We start from the raw sequence: 24,564 nt of genomic DNA, 5'->3' as shown, positions 1-24,564 counted from the left end.
TGGTGTTAGGGATGTTGTAAGTGGCCAAGTGGTGTAAGGTGTAATGCAGTGACCTAGCCGAGCTCTTTGTGGTTGTGTAATGCCCTCTTAAAAGGGTTAAACTAGTCTGAACTGGGTGTAATAGGTTTGACTATGTTGTGGTGCTTGTGGTGCACAATCTTTATTGAGTGGTTGTAAGAGGGCTTACATGTGATTAGTGAGTGTTAAATTGATGCTTATGTGGTTCGTGGTGTTGTGAAATCAGCAGTAGTGTGAACAAGGCGTCTGTACCCACTGTTGTGTTTAGGGGCTGCTATAGGTGCTGGAACATCAAACTTTGAATAACAGCAGTAAGCTTGTAGCTGAGAATTCAGGTTAGAGGCAACTGTGAAAGAGTACAATGGCAACAATAGGAGATGGGTATAATGATCAGAAACCTAGTGTGGTGGTTTCCCCTGACTACCTAGGTGTACAGATGACCTCAATTAAACTGAATGGGGAGAACTATGTTCCATGGGCTAAATCAGTGGAAGTTTTCCTCAAGGCAAAGAGGAAAGTGAAGCACGTAAAAGATGATAAACCACCGGCTGACTCTCCAGGGTTTGATGATTGGGAACAAGAAGATGCTCAAATCATGACTTGGTTATGGAACAGTATGAAACCCAAAATTAGTGCCAACTTCATGTTTCTTGATACAACTAAGGATATATGGGAACATGCTAAGAAGTTGTATTCTGGACAAGATAATACAAGAGTATATCAACTTTATCAGGAGTACTTTGATTTGCAACAAGGAAACAAAACACTAGAAGAGTACTATGCCTGCATGAAGAATATAAGGAATGAACTCAATGTCTATCATCCCCTCACTCCAGATATTAAAGTTTAGCAACAACAAAGGGAACAACTAGATGTTACAAAATTCTTGGTGGGGCTGAAATCGGAGTATGAACCAGTTAGAGCCCAAATATTGGGGAGCTCTACCCTTCCTACACTTGAGGAAGTATTCTCACGGCTTCGTAGAATTTCTTTGGGACAAATAGAGAATCCCACACAGTCTGATAGATCAGCACTTGTGACAGCTAGAGGAGGTGGACACAGTACAAGAGGGGGAGGACATGCCTCCCGAGGAGGCCGTGGCAGTTCCATGATTGGTCAAGGTGGTCATGACTTAGGGGGAGGCTGTGGCAGAGGGAAGAATAACTCTGCAAGGAAGTGTACTCATTGTGGCAGGGAAGAACACACAGTGAATTTCTGTTATGACCTACATGGCCCTCCCTCTAAATGGGCTAATCATGCTGTAGCAGGTGAGATTGATATCAGTGACAGTAAACAGGCAGACCGAACTCCTCCCACATCTACATCTACTTCTGGGAGGGAGATGGTGAGTGTACCGCGTGATGAGTATGAACGGTTCCTTAAAACCACTTCACAATATACCACTGCCACACTTGCCCACTCAGGTATTGCTTGCATGTCATCTAAAATCTCTCCCTAGATTATTGACTTTGGAGCCTCTGATCACATGACTGGGACTCCAGGTGTGTTCTCTTCTCTCTCTGAAACCTCCACATCACAAATTGTTACACTCACCAATGGGTCCTCATCTCCTATTTGTGGTGTTGGTAATGTTGACATGGCTTCTCTGTCCTTATCATCTGTTTTATATGTACCTAAGTTTCCATTTAATCTTATATCTGTTAGTAAAATAATCAAAGCTCTTAACTGTTCTGTTACCTTCTTTCCTTCCACTTGTGTTTTTCAGGATCTCACGACGGGGAAGAAGATTGGTGGGGGGGCATGAAGCTGGTGGATTGTATTATCTTGACGGTGGTGGATCTTCAATTGCTCTTCAGACTTCACTTATTCCTCTACAATGGCATTGCCGACTAGGACATCCATCTCTCAAGGCTCTCAAGATATTGGTTTCGTCTTTGAGTCATTTGTCAGTTTTGCAATGTGAGTCATGTCAGTTTGGGAAACATCGTCGTGTGTCATTCAGTCCAAGAGTTGAGGGTCGTATGTCGAGTCCTTTTTCTTTGGTTCATTCAGATGTTTGGGGTCCAATCAAAATAGAGTCTTATAATGGGTACAAGTATTTTGTCTCCTTTATTGATGATTGTTCAAGAATGACATGGATTTACTTAATGAAAGAAATAAGTGAATTATTTTCCATTTTTCAAAAATTCCATGCTGAAATTCTTTCTTACTTCATTTCAACAGTATTTAGAACAACATGGCATTATTCATCAGACCTCATGTGCATTCACTCCTCAACAAAATGGGGTAGCTGAACGGAAGAACCGTCAACTTCTTGAAACTGTTCGGTCTATTCTTCATCACATGAATGTTCCTAAACGGTTTTGGAGTGATGCTGTACTCACTACATGTTTTCTCATTAATCGGATGCCCTCTTTCATTCTTCATGGTCGGTCCCCGTTCTCTATCTTGTTCCCACTTTATCTCCATTTCCATTAACTCCTCGTGTCTTTGGTTGTGTGTGCTTTGTCCATAATCTGAGTCCTGGAATAGACAAGCTAGATGCACGCTCAATTAAATGTGTCTTCCTTGGCTACTCTCGGACTCAAAAAGGGTACAAGTGTTATAATCCCATTACCCGAAAGTGCTATGTCTGCCCTGATGTCACCTTTTTTGAGTCTGTCCCCTTCTTCTCAAGACCTGAAGCACCTTCGTCTCCACCCTTACTTCTTCTTCCTCTTTCTGTCAGTGATCTAGTTCCAAATGCTGTTGTTGGAGTAGACTCATTACCTCATCCAGTGCAGATCACCACCGAACGACCACCGGTCCGGCAAGTGTATACACGTCGAATGACACCGACCCCTCCTCCAGCTTCTACCTCATCTGCGGATCCTCTCATGGCTCCTATTGCTGAACCTTCAGACCTTGACCCACCCATTGCCTTACGGAAAGGTAAACGCAATTCTACCCTCTATCCCATTTCCAATTTTGTTTCATTATCTCGTCTTTCTACCTCACATCGCCAGTTTGTTTCACTTTTGTCCTCTATTTCCATACCTAACAATGTCCAAGAAGCTCTTAGTTCACCTGGATGGCGGCAGGCAATGGAGGAGGAATTTTCTGCTCTTCAACATACTCAAACATGGGAACTTGCTACTCTCCCACCTGGTAAGCATGTTGTGGGCTGTAAATGGGTGTATACTTTGAAATACTTGCCAGGTGGTAGTGTGGAGCGTCTGAAGGCCAGACTTGTTGCTAAAGGTTACTCGCAGTTGTATGGAGTGGACTACATGGAGACATTCTCTCCGGTGGCTAAGATTGGCTCTGTTTGTGTACTAATTTCCCTGGCAGTTATGTATGATTGGCCTCTGTTTCAGCTTGACATAAAAAATGCCTTCCTCCATGGTGATTTGGTGGAGGAGGTATATATGGAGCAACCACCTGGGTTTGTTGCTCAAGGGGAGGATGGTAAGGTGCGCAGACTGAAGAAGGCAATTTATGGGTTGAAACAATCGCCACGTGCTTGGTTCGGGAAGTTTAACGAAGTGGTGAAGAGTTTTGGAATGAAGCAATGCCAGGTTGATCACTCAGTGTTCAGCTATGACTCAGAAGCTGGGAAGATCTTATTAGTGGTCTATGTGGATGATATTGTCATTACTGGCAATGATAAATTGGGGATTGGCAAACTAAAGGTATTTCTGTAAAATCATTTTCAAACAAAAGACCTTGGAACATTAAAGTATTTCTTGGGAATAGAAGTTGCCAGATCAAAACATGGTGTAAATCTGTGCCAAAGAAAATATGTTATTGATCTACTGGAAGAAACAGGACTGTTAGGTGCAAAACCGACTAAGACCCTTATGGAACCAAATGTTAAGTTGAGCAGTGATACAGGAGAAGTATTTGAAGATCCTGGAAGGTATAGACGACTAGTGGGGAAGCTGAACTATTTGACTATCACGAGACCTGACATCTCCTTTGCAGTCAGTGTGGTGAGCCAATTCATGCAGAATCCTCGTATACCTCACTGGGATGCAGTTCTTAGAATTGTAAGATATCTGAAAGGAGCTCCAGGCCGTGGACTATTGTATAAACCAGGAGGAAAACTTGAAGTAGTTGGGTATATAGATGCAGACTGGGCAGGCTCAGTGAATGACAGAAGATCTACTACAGGCTATTGCACATTTCTTGGAGGAAATCTTGTGACGTGGAAGAGTAAAAAGCAGACGGTTGTGGCCAGAAGCAGTGCTGAAGCCGAGTATAGGGCCATGGCACACATTACCTGTGAATTAGTGTGGTTGAGGAATCTCCTACAAGAAATTGGGTTTCACATGGATAAACCTATGAGATTGTACTATGACAATCAAGCTGCACTCCATATCTCATCCAATCTTGTCTTTCATGAGAGAACAAAGCACATAGAGGTTGTTTGCCACTTTGTGAGGGAGAAGGTTCTTGCTGGAGAGATAAACACAGAACATGTGGGCTCGAATGATCAGTGGGCAGATTTGTTTACAAAAGCTCTAAGCTTAGGGAAAGTGAACTATCTATGTAACAAGCTGGGATTATATGACATATATTTTCCAGCTTGAGGGGGAGTGTTAAAGTGAGCCGAATAGGGGTAGCTTAGTCATCTTATGTTTGTTAAGTGGTTTGCTTATGTGGCAGTTTTATTAGAGACACTCTGCCCCACACTTAAGTAAGGGCAGTTTAGTCTTTGTAAATGTCATTAGAATCTAATAACTATTAAGGGGGTCGACTGAATGGGAATACCATCAGATTTCGACAGACCCCTCTTTTCCTTCTTCTTCCTCTTCTTCCAATCCTAAGTTTATCCTGATTTTCATTCCTATTATTATTAATTAGAAGGTATTAATTGGAACATACCCAAAAAAATCAGCTGATGTGCTCTGTGTTTTTTGTAGAATGGGGTACCCCACAATAAAAATGTGTATGTAAATAATACAAGATATTGGCCATTTGGCCTAAACTCCAATGCTAACTGTATCCTGATTTGCACTCCTATTATTATTAATTGGAAAATACCCTAAAAAATCAGCTGATGTGTGCTATGTTTTTTTTTTTTAGAATGAGGGACCCCATAATAGTATAACACAAAATGTCTATGTAAATAATACAAGGTATTGGCCTAAAATACAAAATTTTAAGTAAAACATATGCTTTTAGTTCTTTCTATGTTTAGGGAAATTAAATATTTTCTAGATCTTAGAATATGTTGGGCTGAAGCTTGGAAGTAGGGATAAAATATACTTTTTGAAGGATATGTGGTGCTTCAACTGTCCTTTATGTGATGTCTATCCAACACTATTTCATATTGCTGGAAACAACAATTAGGATTGGATTTTTATATTGTTTGGAATCTCAACTTTAGACGTAATTGAATGATTGGGAGATGGGGACTCTATCTTGCTATAGGGTGCTTGTGGGTGTTAGCAACCAGCTAGTCCCTTGGTGTTGGATTTGCAGTATGAAGGTCTCCTGCAAGGTCACTTTATTTGTGAGGACAACATATGATCAGGATTCCTATCATTGACCACCTTTTGAATAAAGTAATGGTGCTTGATGATGCGCACACTTTATGTAGACAGGGGTGCAACTTGGGTAGGCCCAACCCGAGCTTGGCCCGACCTATCTTGAGTTTTTGCACGGGTTAGGCTTGAGATTTTGAGTTGTAGGTTGGGCCTGGGCCAGAAAACTCGGGCTTGACCTAAAATTAGGTTGGGCTTGGGCAGCTGAAGGCTGACTTGGGCCCCACTCAACCTAACATGGGCTTAACCCAACCCGAGCTTCCCGAATAAATACATACATATTTGTATAAATCATATATATATTTTTTCTAATTATATATGCATATGTATATGTACATTTGTAAATGAAATTTGTACATATTTTCGATCAACTATACTCTTAAATTGGGCCATAAAACCAAATAAAAGATGGCTATATAAAATTATATGAACGAATCCTTTCAAACTCGACTAACTTGTCCAAGCTCGACTAACTTGGTCCATCCAGGCCTGAGTTCAAGTCCAACTCAAGTAGCGTTGGGTTAAGCTTGGGTTGATATACTTGGGCTTAACCTCGGGTTGGGCCCAATATGAGCTTGAGGTTTGCACCTTTAGGGTTGGGCTTGGCCGCTGGGTTGACCTTCAACCCAACCCAACCTGCCCAAGTTGCACCCATATGTATGGATTGGAGTAGGTATTGGTTAGCCACCTTTTCATTCATTGTAGATTCACACCTTGTTATGGTGCCACTTTTTTCAACTTTTTTGGTAGACATTGGTTCATTCCACCAAATCTTCCTAGTCTATTGTAACCTAGACAACAAAGGGGTTTTCAGTAGGGGTGTCCATGGTTCGGTTAATCGAACCATGGCACTTTTTTGTAAACCGAACCGGTGGTACCAGTTTTTCCAATTCTCCAAACCGAAACTGAATCGGTACCACTGGTTAACCGGTCCACCGGTTTTGGTTTTTGACTGGTTCGGTTCTTCGGTTTTTCGGTTTTTTATATTTATAATATATATTATACAAATATATGTATAATATTATATAATAAATAATAAATGATATATAATATATTATAAATATTTGAAAAATCTATAATATATTTATAAATAGATAATTATAAATATAATATAAGTATATATTTATATATATATATATAATGAATATATATTTATATATAATACATAGAAAATATGTGACATATATTAAACATATATATAAAATATACATAAATATATATATATTGGTTGGTTCGGTTAACCGTCGTTTTCTTTTTGTAGGTTAACCGAAAACCGAACCGGTCCTTCGGTTTTTCAAAAATCCCGAACTGAAACCGAACCGATTGGTTCGGTTTTTTATGGACACCCCTAGTTTTCAGCCAAAGGAAAGGTTTGTGGAACATCTTACCTTTTGCTCTCTGTTTGTATGGAAGGAAAGGAATAGCAGGGCTTTATAGGTTGAGGCAGCCTCCTCTATAGTTGCGATGATGCAGGAGCATGTGGGGCCCACATGCAACCCCACTATTAGTTGGGTTTTGGGGGGGAGTTAGTTGTTCATCTTTGCTTTCTTATTTTTTCTTGAGTTATGTTTCTTCTATGGACTTTATAGTTGTTTGTTAGTGTCTTAGTCTTTTATTTTTAAGTTGAGTCATGTGGCTGTTATGTGAATCACTTAAGTTGGGGTATTATTGTCAAATCATGTGTTAGGGCGTCACTTTGTTTGGAGGCAGCTATATAAGCTTCATATTATGTTTGTAGAAGGATCTTTTTGCTGTTTTCAAACCCTAAAGACTTATACTATCCATTGAAGTAGTGATTTCATCCTTAAAAGTGGGATCTTTATTCTAGCTTCAAGTGTGCTGTTTCACCTCAAGATTTAACACTTCTTGTTGCTGTTTTCTACTGGTTTTATACTTTTACTGCATCAAGTTTGGTATCAGAGCTTAGGAAACTGGATATGAACTTTGGCAGCTTGTGGTAGGGGACATAAAGGTATAGGAAACTAGGTTCAGCAAGGGGAAATGTTGGAAATGAGACATATGATTGAAGCCTTGTCTCGGGCTGTGTAAGGCTTGTAACTGAAGGGATGAGAGATCCATCATATGGATGGCTGAACCCTGCAGGAAAGTTGGGCGAAATTTCAAAAATTTCTCTCTCCCGTCTGGGAATCACATTCCCTATTTTAGAAAACTGCATTTTCAATGATCATTCTTGAAACAAAACCGGACCAGATCTGAAACCAAAGGGAGGGGAGGGATATACCTGATACGAAGTAGTAGTAACTCCCAATGAAGGTGTTCACGCCCAAGGAGAAAACCAAAACCCGCTTCCACTGAAGATGACACAATGCGTAGTGAAGCAGGATCATCAGGACGTCTCTTCAGCAAGAACCAAATTCTTCAGCAAGAATGGAGTAAAGGGCTGGTGAGCACGACTTTAGATTGTTTCTTCAGCCAAGAAACACTATCAAGAACTCTTCTTGATCAGTTCCACAGGTGGAGATCGAACCGGGTAGGGATAGCAAGAACAAGGAGAGAATTCTACAGATTGCTGTGTCTTAAAACTGAGGAATTCGCCCCCTATTTATAGTCTTCTTTGGATCAGCCTCCTAATCTAATTAGGAGAGAGTTTCTTGATCCAAATATGATATTTGGATCTGGACTGTTAAATGGATAAGACTTATCTTATCCTTTCAACTAATCCTAATTAGATTATAAATCAGATCTTGCCTTCTTTTAATTAACCAATTTAAGCCTAGTTTGAATTGGGCTTTAGGCCCATTAAGCTTATGTGCTCACTTACACCTTTAACCTGCTGCCCAGTTGGCTCTCTTTGTATGGCGTGGGACCCTTGCATCGATCTACACATCAGCCACATGGGTTCATCCCAGCCTTTGTTACAAGGCCTGGCCGAATTCACTGTAGGAGATAGTGAACCCCTGAGTCAATCACCATGGGCTCTTAATGGTCCCAACATTTACACTAAATGGTCCTTGGGTCCAGCCACCTTATGAAAACCCAAGGACTGTGGGCAGATGAAGATTAGCCCATCAGGTATTACCCTCAATGGTCTTACACTTAACCTCTTAGCCCATAATGATCAAACACTGCCCGACAAGAGAGGACCTCTCCCTCGACTGCAAGTTACTGTGTTGCACTCTCTACTCACACGGATCCCAGGAATTAAAACCTTTTGCAAACATTTTGAGACCATAATATATATGTATATCTCTATATAAATATATTTTGCAAAAACAAATCTCAACGTTTGAAATCAACTACCGACAATTTAGGTTTCCATCAGAGAGAGTGCATCCCCGATCATTCACTTTGTCCGATAAAGGGGCGGATCCTGTCACTATGATCACCTACTCAGATGAATTTTCGGGCTGTCCCAACATACCCAGGTTTTGACCCCCTCTAAGGATCTCACTAATTGGCATATCAAAGACAGCCCAATCCGACACCTAGTGCAGTACCATAATCGAGTCTAGGGGTCAGGTGTAACATTTCAGTTTTGCCCATCTATCTCTAAGGTCCAGGGCAATACTGGAATTTTGGTCCGGTTCAGGGTTTCAAGAAAACCCACACTGCATGCACCTTAGGTCTCACCCTGGTAGCTGAGACAAGCCACCCTAACCAACTTGGCGGCACACCAGTGTCAGCCTTGGCAGGATAAATCTCCCGAGATCTATCCAACGGCTGTGAAGATTCTAAACTAACACGAGTCTCATAAATGTCCAGTTTAAGGGTATTACACAGAAACATACCAAAACACATGAATCAATTATGTACTTTTATTCATTTACAATAAATGTCATCAAGTACATCAATCTGATTGGAGCTAAGGGCATACACTGTCTAACAGTAACAACGGGAATGGGCAAAAGCCCTTGTGGAGATTCCGAGAGGTAACTGTCAACCTTTAGACATACTAGAAGGTAGTCTTGGAGATGAAGTTTAGGTTGAGGAAGAGAATCCCTTCCATAACCTTAACAATGGAGGAGAGGTTGAACATAGTGGGTTGGAAGAATGCTTTGTTTCTTAGCCTAGCCAAGGTTTAAAGGAATCCCTTTTGCAGTGTGCTGGACTTTATGGAAGGAAAGAAACAAACAGATGTTCGAGGACAAGTCCAGAGGCATTGAAGCTATGGTGGCCTCAGTAGGAAAGCTTGTTTCAAGCTGGGTCTCGATTCTACCAGAATTTGAGCAATTTAACAGTGCAGATCTAGAAGAAAATTTCTGGGTTGTTCTTGAGATCCCAGCTTGTAATGTAGACATGTTTTCATAGCTTCGTTTTTTTGGGTGTTACCTTGACACTTCAATGGTGGGAGTGACTGGAAGAGCAATGTTCTCGTCAAGGGAAGCCAAAAATCAGTAAATGGGAGCATATGAAGGCAAAGATGATGAAGCAATTTCTACCAGCTGATTATACCATGGAGTTGTATTAGAGATCCATTCATTGAGGCAAAAGGGGATGGCGGTAGAAGAACACACATCCTAGTTTAATAATCTCTGTATTCGGGTTGGTCTTAATGAGATCTATGAACAACTGCCAACTTGTTATCTCATAGTACTTAACCAATCTATTAGAGATGAGATTGGTGTAGTGAGGATGTTTAGTCTTGAAGATGCTGACAATATGCCTAATGGCTAAGAGACGAGTATTTTGTTATGATGCAAGGCTGCCCTGTCCTAATCATGAAGGCTCACTTCAATAATGTAATACAAGTGCTGTTAAGGGTGCTCAGAGTGAGCAAACAGGTGTTATAATTGCTAAAGGAGTTAACACCATGGGTTGGACAGCTATTAAAAATCCTATTGGGCTTGGTAAGGGTGAAAAAGGGAAAGGACCAGCAATGTTCAACAACTCTAACCATGCAGATGGGGGTACTTCTAAAGGTGGCATCAACTCCAACCTTCATTATTTCACATGTGGTGAACAAGGACATGCTTCATGCACCTATCTACATTGAAGAGTTAACGGTGGAGACTGATGATGAAGAAAATGAGTTGGAAAATGGCCATTATGAAGAGTTGTGATGTCACCAAAAGGTAAAGAGGCTGAAGATCGGCAACAACATAACAATTTCCACACTTATTTAATTGTGGTGGCAAGGTATGTAATGTCATACTTGATGGGAGCAGCAGCGAGAACTTGGTATCTAGGGTAGCTACGGAGAAGCTAAAATTGTCTACTAAGAAGAACCCGAATCCCTACACTTTTGCTTGGTTCCAAAAGGGAAATGAGGTACCTATAGGTTCTTATTGTTTAGTTAAATTTACTTGGGGGTGGTATATTTGAAGATGAAGCTTGGTGTGATGTTGTACCAATGGATGAATGTCACATTTTATTGGGTAGATCATGGTTGTATGGCAAGGACATGCTCTATTACACCAAAGCTAACATATATACTTTTCAGAAAGATAGAAAAAAATAACATTGCAGCCTCTTAAGGATGATGCTTCTAATTCCTCTGAGGCTAGCAAGGTTAATGGCCTTCTTATGGCACGCCGATTTGAGGAAGAAAGGAGTCAGGGATTATGTATGCACTAATTAGAACAAATGTGGCAAGTGAACAACTTCAAAAGAAGGCTGAATGTCCTCCATAAATTGAAAAGTTGTTGAAAGAGTTTCAAGAATTAGTGAGTGAAGAGTTGCCATGGGAATTGCCACCAATGAGAACAGTCCAACATGCTATTGATTTGACTTGGGGGCATCTTTACCAATTTACAGCTTATAGAATGCCACCTATAGAACGAGCTGAAATGAGAAGTCAAGTAGAAGAGTTGATCGAATAGGGACTGATTCATGAAAGAGTCCATGTGCTGTACCTGCTTTGCTTATACCAAAGAAGAATAGTTCATGGAGAATGTTGGCTGATTTTAAGGTGTTCTCCAAGATTGATTTGCATAGTGGGTACCATCAAATCAGAATGAGGAGTGGAGACGAATGGAAGACAATTCAAGACTCCGAATGGATTATATGAGTGGCTGGTCATGCCTTTTGGACTATCCAACGCTCTTAGCGCATTAATGCATGCCATGACAGAGGTACCTAGACCATTCTTGGGCTCATTTGTTGTTGCTTATTTTGATGACACTAATTTATAGTCAGACTAGAGAATATCATTTAGAACACTTACAAAAGGTACTTGAGACTCTTTGCAAGGAGAAACTCTATATCAACTTGAAGAAATGCTCTTTCTTTTTATTTTTTGATAGATAATGATAATTTCATTAATTAGAATAAAAACACCGTATACATCATACAACTCCCTACAAAGAGGTGCGAGGTGCATCCTCCAAACTACATCATAAAGCTTTCAATTGAGCCCAAAAGAGCTGATTCCTATGTACTCCTTGTTAGGCTAGGAAATCTTCCAGCCCATTTGCCTATCTTCTTTCCCATTGAACTGTGACTGAGATATTTGATGTTAGCCACTTAAAATCTTCTCAAAGCCCCCCTGTAAGGCCAGGCTGCCAACTCTTTTGCAATTTCTGCTCCTTGTATCACAGCTTGGAGTTCTGCATTGACTGAATCTCCCATCCCAATAGGACCAGAAAACAGAGCTACAATCTGGCCCTCAACATTTCTAAAGACTCCCCCTATTCCAGATGGCCCCAGGTTGCCCAAACTACTTCCATCAAAATTTAATTAGTGAAGCCTACATCAGGAGGCTTCCGATCCACCAAAGACTTGCTTCTGACTGCAGAACTTTTGGCTAGTTGTTCCCAATTCCTACTTGTATCATCAAAAGAGTAGGGTGAGAATAGGTCCAAGGATTTTACCCAGCTTATGGTCCTACATAAAATACTTTCTGACACACATGTCTGATCCCTCTCTTTGTCATTAAAGACTCTAGCATTTCGTTCCTCTCACACAATCCACACCAAAGCAGAGAATAGGTCCAAGGATTTTACCCAGCTTATGGCCCTACATAAAATACTTTCTAACACACATGTCTGATCCCTCTCCTTTTCATTAAAGACTCTAGCATTTCGTTCCTCCCACACAATCCACACCAAAGCAGCTCTAGCACACCTCCATAAAACTCTTCCTCTTCTCTTTGGCCACCTGAAAGTTGTAGGGTCAAAAAGATTGCAAATCTGCTCCGGTTCTGTCCACCTGCACCCAAAAAGATCAAAAAGCTTTTCCCAAAGGCCTACAACAAAAGGGCAAGTGATTAGTATATGGTAGTAACTTTCTTTATTTGCTTTGTGTAGTTAGGAGAGATACAAAGACTAGGTCTTCTTTTTTGCAAAACATCCAAAATGTTGATATTTCCAAGGGACTTTCCAACAAAGAGCTCCCACTTTTGGAGGGACAGGTTTGGACCAAACTTCCTTGCTATGAAAAGGTTGAGGTAGCAGAGAGGAGCACAAGGAAGCAAAGAAAGAAGCACAAGAAAAGGATCCCGAGGGCAAAGGCTTCCAAATACGGGTATCTAGAGAAGAAGGGTCCAATCAAACAAGATCAATAGTTTTAAGGAGCAAAGCAACCTGGTCAAGCTCAGAATCTCTCAAATCTCTTCTAAAACCCAGGTTCCAGTTTATACCAGAAGAAAAGGAGGAGGATACAAACCTTTGAATTGGCTCGTTTTTAAAACACGAGATGGAATACAAGGAGGGAAAGAGGTCCTTGAGGGTGAAGTCACCAATCCAAACATCCTCCCAAAACAAAACCCTTTCTCCAGTACAAGCGTCATACCTGATTAGGTTCAAGAAAACAGGAAGAATACTATGAATAGCCTTCCATGGAGATTTCAATGTAGCCCGTCGAGATACACCAGCATCCCAACCATTGCTTGCAACACAATGCACACTCCTTACAACTTTATGCCAAAGTCTTTCCCTTTCCAGAGGCCACCTCCACAGCCATTTGCCTAGCAAGGCTGTATTTTTCTTCCTTAGATTGCCTAATCCAAACCCCCCTGCTCCTTCCTCCTACACACTATTTCCCACCTAACCACATGATCCTTCCTCCCCTCCCCTGACTCCCACAAGAAATCCCTCATGACTTTCTCTACCTTCAAAATCACCTTTTGTGGCATTCTAAAGACTGAGAGAAGGTAAGCTGGCAAGTTTGCAAGAGTAGCTCTTATTAAAGTGATACGACCCCCGAGGGAAATGTAGTTTCTCTTCCAAACTGCCAGCTTCTTTGTGCATTTTTCTACAATCGAATTCCAAAATCTTCCTTCTCTTGGATTATCTCCTAAAGGCATACCCAAGCAAGGTTCAAAATATCGATACGCCAAATACGCCGGTAGAGGCGTATCGGTAGTTTTTTTTTTTAGTTTTTTTTTGGGGGGTAAATTGTTTTTGCAGAAGGGTTACAACCAGATTTTAAGAAGTTGAAAGCTATTAGGGAGTAGCAAATACCTCAATTCCTAGGTGAACTGTGCTGTTTCCATGGCTTAGCCCCTCCTTCTACCATAGATTTATACACAATTTTAGTTCTATTATGAACCCCATTATAGAGATTTTGAAAGGTTCTACCTTATTGTGGACAAAATCAGCAGACAAAGCCTTTCAATACATCAAGCAAGCCTTGATTGAAGCTCCCATACTTGCCTTACCGAGTTTTGATAAGTTGTTTACAGTGGAGTTTGATGCATCACAAGATGGAATTGATGTACTCAACCAAGAAGATAAACCAGTAGCCTTTTTCAGTGAGAAATTAACTGATGCTAAGCGTTGGTACTTTACATATGATCTAGAGTTTTATGCCTTAGTGAGAGCTTTACAACATTGGAGACACTATTTGATAGACAAGGAGTTTGTTGTGTTTTCAGATCATCAGGCCCTACGGTACTTGAATTCACAAAAGAATCTCAGCCCATAACAAGGGCTGGCTCGTTGGTGTGCTAGCTGGTTTGTTCCAGTGTTGACGTGGAATCAAATCCCGCAACTAGCACTTTGGGAAAAAGGGGCCAGGTGTTATTTATCAAAAAAAAAAAAAAGAATCTCAGCTCATGACATGCCAAGTGGACTTCCTATTTACAAGAATTCACATTTTCATTAAAACATAAGCCAAAAGTGTCAAATAAGGTTGCTGATGCACTTAGCCAACGGGTTTTATAGTTGAATGTGTTATGTATGCAAGTCTTGAGCTTTGAAGAGTTGAAAAATCAGTATGGCGATGATCCATTTTTCATCCAAATAATGAAGGAATTGGAAGGGCTAGGGCTGTTCACAGGTCGGTTTACTAGTTTTTTTTTTCAACCGACTGACCTGGTTGGGTTAGCTAAAGATTAAACCGAAACCGACCCTCTATTAAGCAAAGCCGACCTGGTTAGTTTAGGTCGGTTTGGGTCGGTTTTGGTTTAAATATATACATTTCCGAAATATATATTTCAGCTTTATATATATATTTTGGAAATATACATATTATATATAATATTTCAGAATATATTTTCTGGAAATATATTTAAAGCAAATACATTTCAGAAATATATATATTTAAAACCAATATATATATATATATATTTAAAACTGAAATATACATATTATATATAACATTTCAGTGAGAATATATTTATAGATAACTCGGTTCGGTTTGGTTTATCGGTTTACCCATCTTTCAACCCGAAACCGACCGGTGGTGAAGAAAAACCGTCCAAATCGGGTTGGGCCGGGCCGGGTTGGTCGGTTTGAATTTATTTGTGAACAGCCCTAGGAAGGGCCAGCGAATGGAAGGAACTTATAATATGCTGTCCATGATGGGTACCTTTTCAAAGGTAGTCAGTTATGCATTCCCAAGGGATCTCTAAGTGAAGAGATTGTTAGAGAGCTCCATGGAGGAGGTTTAGGAGGTCATTTTGGGAGGGATAAAACTTTACACATGGTGTTTGATCGCTATTTTTGGCCTAAGATGCACAAGGATGTGTAATGGGTGGTGAAAAGATGTAGAGTTTGCCAACTATCTAAGGGAAATACTCAAAACACAGGGCTGTACACACCTTTGCTAGTCCCAAATTCACCATGGGTTCACTTAAGTGTTGATTTTGTGCCTGAACTTCCTAAGACAACAAGGGACCATGATTCAATTTTTGTGGTGGTGGACAGGTTCTCCAAGGTGGTACATTTTATACCTTGCTCAAAGACAGTTGATGCTACTCACATAGCTGAATTGTTCTTCAAAGAGGTGATGCGATTGCATGGACTTCCTTTTTCTATTGTATCGGATAGGGATGCGAAGTTTATGGGGCACTTTTGGAGGACCTTATAGAGGAAGTTGGGCACAAAGCTTACCTACTCTAGCATGTCACCCATAAACAGATGGGTAGATGGAAGTGGTCAATTGAAGTCTTGGAAACATGTTGAGGTGTCTTATAGGTAACCAAGACTTGGGATACTATCCTTTTGAAGTAGATTATGGACACAATCTGCAAGATATTTTAAGCCTTGTTTCCTTACTGAATGAAGCAAGGGCGAGTGTAGAAGGTGGGGATTTTGCTGATCATATCAAACACATCCATGAAGAGGTACAGGCTGCAACAAAAGTTAGTAATGAAGCTTATGCTGCATCAAGAAATCAGCATAGAAGGCCCAAGGAATTTTGTGAAGGTGATGAAGTACTTGTCCATTTGAGGAAGGAAAGGTTCCCTAAGGGAACACACCATAAGCTGAACTCAAGGAAGTTTTGGGCCTTGTAAGGTTTTGAAGAAAATCAACTCCAATGCATACATCATTGAGTTGTCGGAAGCGCTTCAAATCAGTCTTATGTTTAATGTTGTTGAGTTATATCCATCTGAGGGATTTGATGGAGAAGTGTGGCCACCAGAGACCATGTTTCTTAGCTCCCAAAGAACTTACCAGAAATGATACGTGATGTTTTGGTTGTGAAGGAGGTTTGATCTAGAAGGGGAAACACGTATCAATGATTTTTGGTGCAATTGCTAGGAAAACTAGCTAATGAGATTAGTAGGATCGCAAAAGAAGAGTTGTGGAAGTTGGATCCAGCCACATATGCTGAGTGTATGAAGGTTTTCTTGCTGAAGTCGAGTTTCCAATCTAGGGAGGTTGATGTCGGAGCATGTGGGGCCTACACATGTAACCCCACTATTAGCTGGGTTCCTAGGGGCCCAAGTTAGTTATTCATCTTTGTTTTCTTATTTTTCTTGAGTTATGTATCTTATATGGAATTTATAGTTGCTTGTTAGTATCTTAGTCTTTTATTTTTAAGTGAGTCATGTGAGTCACTTAAGTTGGGGTATTTTTGTCAAATGGGGCGTCACTTTGCTTGGAGGCAGCCATATAAGCCTCATATCATGTTTGTAGAAGGATCTTTTTGCCGTTTTCAAATCCTAAAGACTTATGCTATCCATTGAAGTAGTGATTTGAGCCCTAAAAGTGGGTTGTTCTTTGTTCCAGTTTCAAGTGCACTGATTCACCTCAAGATTTAACACTTGTTACTGTTTTCTACTGGTTTTATACTTTTACTGCATCAGGCAATCAACGAAGTTGATTGGTTGTTGAGGTGGTGGGTGGGGGTACTTGAGACTTTTTTTGGTGTCACTTGTGACAATTTCAAGGACTAGTGGAAAAGCGTTATTTTTGATGGTTACTAGGGGGTTGTTCAATTTTTATCTTTGGGTCAGCTTTAACGTACATGATTGGTGTGGGTTTACAACCTCATACCCATTGTACTACAGCTGTATATGATTTTGAGGGCCACTCACTCTCTTTACAGTAATAAAATACTTATAGAAAAACTCCATGTATTAGCTCATTTGAGCCATTGATGAATGAATAAATGAAGAACTTTCTCTATTTTGTTTATGGTGCTGACACTGAACTTATGAAGGTGTTAACTCCTAGGGTCCTAGGAAAACCTAATGTTACCGATTCCATTAGGTTTTATCTTTGGTTCATAGTAGGTGTAAGCTAATGGATAGGGCATTGACGGTCTGACTCTGAAAGTTTGAGTAAATGGCTGCGGTTTGGAACAGGAACGGGAGGAATGAGAACTGGCTGGACCTCCAGGGAGGCTGCCTGCGTACCCGCTGATGAGGGATCAGGCCAGATGTAGTTCGCTGGTGATGGATTTTCGACAATCAATGACAGAATGGGAGAGGCAGCCAGTGACTGTAAGTCTGGCGATGGTTTTGAGTTTCCTATCTTTAGGAAACCTCGAAACCCAGAACTGTTATAAGGACCTCCATACCTGTATGGGGGGGGGGTAACCCATTCAGTTCAAGAAACTCATTCGTTTTCTCTCCCCTCTGTTCAAAACCATCATCGTTTCTCCCTCTTCTCTCTCTTTTCCTAGAAATCACCAGCTTATGATCATTGGCCACTTCTCCCATTCTCTATCATCGATTACGGGAAATCCATCACTGGTGAACTACATCTAGCTTGATCCCTCGCTTCTAGAGGGTATGTAGGCAGCCTCCCTGGTAGGGCTGTCAATTGGTCGAGTCTACCTGGAAGACCCGAACAGGCCGAAACCAATTATAACAGTTCTGGTTCCATGATTTTTCCCTGATTAATAATTGGGTCGGTTCCGGTTCTTGCCTGTCTCGAACTGATTCAGACCTGAAACCTATAATTTTATTAAATATATAATATTTTCTTAATTTTCTTATAATTTTTATCATAATTTATGTTTGAAATGGTAAATTTGATAGATAATAAATAAGATAATATTAGTTAAAATGTTTAATTTATCAACATATTGATAATTTAGTATTTTTCTATCATTTTTATTCAAGTTATGTTATCAAAATTAAAATATTAAGTTATTTAAATAAATAAATATTGTTTTCAGTATAATCGGGTCTATGGGGTCCAGACCTAGAACTGACCCATTGACAGCCCTACGCCCTGGAGGTCCAGCCAGATCTCTCATTCCTCCCATTTTTCCCTAGTTCCAAACCACAACCATATCCTCAGGCTTTCAGAGTCAGACCATCAATCCCCCTATCCATCGGCTTACAACAGGCATTTCATGCAGTGAACAGATATTAGTTTCTTCAATTTCTATTAATATTCTCACCTTTGCTCTAATTATTGTTTTTTCTCCATTGCTAATCCCCAGCCTAGCTCTTTTTGCCTCTCATATTTTGTTATCTTCCTTTATCTTCTTACTATTTCTGCTATCAAGTTTCTACAGTCCTTGAACAATGTAATGCATCAGTGTCTTGTTGTTTTTCTTGATTTTTGATATACTTTTAAGTTCTCTCCAACTACTCTTGTTGGGCAATACAATTAAAGAACATATCATAAAGAAATTTATTAGCTTTGTTACCAACTTATAATTGATATTGATTTACGCAGGGTGGACCTTGATTCACGAAGTCAGGTAGTTTGTTCTTGCAAACAAAAAGTAAGCATGATTTAAGTATACTTCTTTCATGATGTTTGCTATCTTCCCTTATTTTGTTTTTCTTTTATTTCTTTTTGACAGGTAATGCATTTTGCATACCTATTTGACTAAAAATTTACATAAAAAATTCCAGCATGTATAATAACACCTTTTCTGATAAAAGCTCTAGAGAAATTGTTCAGCTTTGAATGTAAGAACTTTCCTTCTGTATAGGTGTTATCTCTGTCAATGTTTGGGTACTAATTTCAATGTCATTAATTATATTCAGAAAAAAAGTGCTTGGAAATCTAGAAACAGGGCCTTTTTGGAGCTCCAGTCAACATGGAGGCCTTTTCCTCTTTTGATTATACTGTTCGCTACTGTCAGCATCAAATTCTTTGATCCCACTCCCACTTTTACTAGGTCAGATCATCTTTGGGTTCTTTGGGTTTTTGCCATTGATGTACCCGTACAATGACCTTGATAGACATCCTTGCTGGTATAGACCACTTGAGACAGAGTTCTGCATATTCGTCTTAGCAGTGGTAATCTGTAGTCTTGGCTCATTAGACTGAAATTGAATACTCAAGCCTGTCATAACTCTGGAACTGTTTCAGGTAATGTAAGCATAGTAAGATCCCACTGATACAAACAAATGTGAGATCCCTTGTGATTGAATAATTGAAGCCCATTAGAACTCCAGGGAAGCAACAAATTTTAAATCAAAACTTCTGAATCAGCACTTTGTCAATACCATACATAACCACTACTGGATTCCAGTGTACCAAAAAAAAGGATCCCAGGGGTTGGAGAGAGAGATGCAAAAATTTTTGTTGACCTTTCTTTAACCATGGCTTTCATCTTTCTAACTACTGTCAGGGTAAGGTTAGGATGGTCCTAGGTTGAGTTGGAGAGAAAGAAGCAAAAAACAAGGCCTCTGACAGAACTGAGCATGGCTAGTCTGATTCAAGAGAAAGATTGCTTTTTTGAACTTGGCATCTATAAAATCCATGGATCAGATGCTCCATGTTTTTTCAATCTGGATTAAGTTTCTTCTTGAATCATGATCTGCTTGTTCATCTTGGAAAATAGTGGAAGGTCAAGTGTAATGAAGATAATGTTAACAAATGAGACTGAATAAGAAAAAGTTGAGAGAGAATAGAAAAGGCTAAGCCCGCCATTAAAGCTTTGGGGAAGGGGGCTTAAGATCAGGAGGTAGAGACTACAGAGGAGATGGAGAAGACACTTATATGACAATAGAGAACCACAGCAACCAGTTAGGGTAAAGCTGGGGACTTGAGTTTGATCAGTTTTTTAATCCTATGGCTGCAATGGTTCTTGAGTTCCTAATGAGAGAGAACAAAGTTGCGGATCTTCATTGGTTGGACCCAACTTTGAAAAAAATAAAGGTACAGGTCTGTTCAATTCTTGAAGATAGAATTATTAATGATATTTTCTGTTAGAGCTTTAGAGGAACCATACAATTATTCTGTTCACTTGCAGAACTTAATGAGTCAGATCAAATTTGATTGAATTGGATTTTATTTTATTTTATTTTTTTGGATCCAGATTGGATTGAATCTGGATTATCTTTTATGGAATCCTTATTGGATCGAATTGGATTAGACCAGAATCCAGTCCATTGACAACCTTATTTACTGCAAGGTTTGATAAGAACCTTCAGAAGAACCAAAAAACAACCAACCAGGACTGGCAATCTTGACCCCAGCCCATTTGACCCACCCAACCCACCCAACGGGTTGGTGACCCATTGGGGAGAAAATTGGGTGGGTTGGTTGGTGATCCCAACCGAAAAAAATCAAGTCTACATTGTTAGTTATGTGAACTGTCAAAGCATTGTAGAAATTCTTATAATACAAATAATAAAAGATCTATTGTTCCTTTTCATATTGTTCACTCTAATGTGTGGGGCCATACCATGTACTTTGCGTGGGTGGTTGCAAATACTTTATTCTGTTTATTGATGACTTTTCTCATTATACCTGGCTTTATCTTATGTGGTCTCGTGCTGAAGTGCCAAAACTTGTGAAATGATTTCATGAATTTATACTTACCCAATTTGGTACACATATCAAAATATTTTGATTAGATAATGCTAAGGAATAGTTTTGAGAAGGATCTTATCTCATACTTTGAGAGGTTTAGCGGTTGTGCATCAAAATTCTCGTGCTTGTACTCTACAGAAAAATGGAGTGAAATATTGACATGTTGTTGAAGTAGCTAGGAGTATTCTTTTTGCTTCCCATATTCTAGTGAGATTTTGGGGTGATATCATCATGACAGATACCTATCTTATTAATTGCTGTTGAAGATTAATTAGTTTTATGATGTTTTTCTGAGTAGATGTTTTATGTTAGTTGTTAGATAGGAGGTGGGGACCACAGTAGTTATGTGAGTCCAAATTTTATTATGTTTTTGAGTGTTATATATGCTGTTTTATGTTTTGCCGCCCTATAAGGGCATAGTTGTCTTTGTACTGTTCTATTATTTTAGTATAAATAATAAGTGAAGGGGGCGGCCAGATCATTGCTCTCTTTTTTGTTCAACTTCTCTTCTCTTCTTCTCCTTCTCTCTTCCTTCTCTCTTCAAGAAACTACTTTCTTTCATATTTTTTAATTCAGCAGATTCCTACTATTGCATGTCTTCTCGAGTCTTGGGGTTCAAATCCCCCTTTGCTGTTATGTTTCCTAATGGTGATATTTTCCCTATTCCTTTGCCTGTCTTTGGGTTGTACATGTTACATCCATATTCCTAGCTCTCAGAGACATAAATTTGAAACCAAAGCTTGGAAGTGTATTTTCTTAGAGTATGCCTCCACACAGAAGGGTTATTGCTGTTTTGATCCTACTAGAGGCATCCGTTTTGTTTCTATGGATGTCACCTTTGCTGAGTTCCTTCCCTTTTATGGCCATTCTCCTAAGGGGGAGCATTTCGTTGAGTTATTTTCTTGGTGTTGAATCCTCTACAGCTCCTATTCCTTTGGCAGAGTCTTCCTTGTCTCATAATTCTCCTATTCTTGCTCCTTCACCACTTGCTAGTCCTTAGGTTTTCACTATTCATCTTATTATTCAGAGATGGTACCAAAGACAAAGGCTATGACATGAATAGGTTGTTCCACCATCTACAGTTGAGCCTTAGACACTCCCAACTCCTTAAGATAGGATAAGACCTTTACCACATGCTCCATTGCCTTCCTTCCCAGACCTTGACCTACCTATTGTTGTGAGAAAAGGTAAGAGAAAATGTATGACTCACTGTATCTCAAAACACCTTTCTTATAGTTTGTTGTCACCTTCATACTATTCTTTCCTAGTCTTTACTTCCTCTTAACTATACCCAAGTCAATTACAAAAGCCTTGTCCAAGAAAAATGGAGGGAAACTATGAGACCTGAAATAGAAGCACTTTGCAAAAATAATGCCTAGGATATTGTAGATTGCCTATCGAGAAGGAACCGGTGGGATGTAAGTGGGTGTTCACCATCAAGTATCATTTTGATGGTACAATTGAGGCCTGACTGGGTTGCCAAGGGTTATACACAGGTGTATGGAGTTGATTATATGAAGACCTCTCTAGTTTCCAAGTGACCTCAGTAAGGGTTTTTTTATCCTTGGCAATGAGTTATGATTGGCCCTTATATTAGTTTGATGTTAAAAATGCCTTTTTAAATGTGGACTTAACTAAAGAAGTTTATATATCACTTCCTTTGGGCATATATGGCAAGGAAATGTAGGGTAAGGTGTGTAAATTGAAGAAATCCTTATATTGCCTCAAGCCATCGCCTCGAGCATGGTTTGACAAATTCCAAGCTACACTTACTGAGTTTAGCTACACTCAGACACAACTTGACTCTACCCTATTTATTAAGAGGAGAGAGACTCCAGTTACCTTATTGTTTATGTTGATGATATTGTTGTTACAAGCTATGATCCAAAGGAAGTTAAAGCACTCAAGAACTTCCTTAATTAAGAATTTGAGATTAAAGATTTAGGGGAGTTGAGATATTTCTTGGGAATTGAAGTTACTAAGTCTAAAGATGGCATCTTCATCTCCAAGTGGAAGTATGTGCTAGATCTTCTCATTGAGTCTGGGAAATTTGGTGGCAAACCTGCCTCTACACCTATTGATGCAAACTATAAGCTTTCAACCAATGATGGTGAGCTCTTGGTAAATAGGGTAGTGTTCTAGAGACTTTTAGGGAAGTTACTACATCTTTGTATTGCACAACTAAATATTTCATATACTATCAGTGTGATTAGTCAGTTTATGTATGCTCTTAGAGACACACATACAACTGCTGCAAAAAGAGTTTTGTGTTACTTGAAAGGAACTCCAGGAAAGGGCATTCTCTTCTTTAAGTATAGACACATGAAGTTCGAAGCTTATATAGATGATGATTAGGCCGGAAGTATTGATGATAGAAAATCTACATCTGGTTATTGCGCTTTGGTAGCACGGAATATTGTCTCTTGGAGAAGTAAGAATTAGCCTGTGGTAGCTATATCTTCACCTAAGGCTGAATGTAGATCCATGGCTTATGGAGTTTCAGAGTTGTTGTGGGTTAGGTCACTTCTAGAGGAGATGGTCATTGCATATGATAAACCCTTGGTGTTGTGCTGTGATAATTAGGCTACAATTAATATAACTCACAACCTTGTCCAACATGACAAAACAAACCATATTGAGGTAGATAGACACTTTATAAGAGAGAGAGTGGCATCCAGTGAAGTCTCTCCTCCCTTTCATTGCCTTAGAGGAGCAGCTGGTAGATGTTCTAACTAAAGGTGTACCTAAGGCAAAACTGCAGTACCATGTAAACAAGTTGGACATGATTGATATATATGCTCAGCTTGAGGGGGAGTGTAGAGATACTTGGTTGGATGGGCCATAGTTCTTTTCTTTTATTTACAACACTGTTTATGATTTGTGTCTCCATTAGTGGGCCTTAATTATGGGCCTGTTTTACTTTTCTTATTATCTTTATTGAGCTGGCTGCCTTACTAAGGGTGTACTTGTATCGGTATTCAAACTTTAATTAGTTTTCTAATAAAAGATGATGTGGGGGACTGTAGAGATGTTTGATTGTCTCTCTATAATAGCATAGGAAGCATATTCACATTAAGTTGTAGCTTTTATATAAACACAATAACATAATATTTATAACTGACATATCAATAGCAGGTATTGTATAATCATACTTTAAACCCGTAAATTTATTTTAAGTGGAGGAAGAGGCCATCTTTGAATTGTTTAAACTTTCTAAAAGCATCATTTTTAATTGACACATCAATAGCATGTATTGTATAATCAGTGTTTTAAAAGCGCAAGGCGCAGGGGTCAATTCGTGCCTGAGGCACAAGGTGAGGCGTGCGCCTTTTTAAGCAAGGCGCAAAAAAAAGGCTAAAAATAAAAAAAAAATAAAAAAATGCCAAAAAATTCAAAAAAATGCAAAAAAATGCAAAAAAGCAAAAATTTATTAAACATAATATTAATAAAAATATAAACTTTAATTTTAAAATAAATGTTTTGAAAAACCTATTATCTAATATTAAAATACATAAATGTAACATGTAAAGCATATTCAAATGAGAGTTTAAAAATAAAATCAAATATATAAAACATTTTCAAGCATATAAAACCCACAATTTCTTTCTTTTTTCACAACTGCATTACTTTAAGTAGCTAATGTGATGTAAAACATATTACATTCCTGATTCTACGAGCTGCCTTTGTACCACGCCCCTCTAGGC

At 39.4% G+C, this 24,564-nt stretch overlaps 1 protein-coding gene across 4 annotated transcripts in view; it reads left to right on the top strand.

Annotated features, from left to right (window-relative positions):
- The window catches only part of LOC104595051 (uncharacterized), a 67,279-nt gene that overhangs the window by 10,779 nt on the left and 31,936 nt on the right, over positions 1–24,564 (top strand). For all 4 annotated transcript variants that reach the window (XM_010255613.3, XM_019197340.2, XM_019197339.2 and 1 more), the window contains exon 4: positions 18,767–18,815. In XM_010255613.3, the coding sequence (XP_010253915.1) occupies positions 18,767–18,815 (49 nt within the window). The remainder of the gene's footprint in view (positions 1–18,766; positions 18,816–24,564) is intronic.

The sequence above is a fragment of the Nelumbo nucifera genome, chromosome 2, assembly GCF_055504915.1.
Source record: "Nelumbo nucifera cultivar China Antique chromosome 2, China Antique-T2T, whole genome shotgun sequence".
Taxonomy (NCBI): domain Eukaryota; kingdom Viridiplantae; phylum Streptophyta; class Magnoliopsida; order Proteales; family Nelumbonaceae; genus Nelumbo; species Nelumbo nucifera.
Note: the sequence above shows the minus strand (reverse complement) of the source record. Positions and strands in the feature narration are given on the sequence as shown.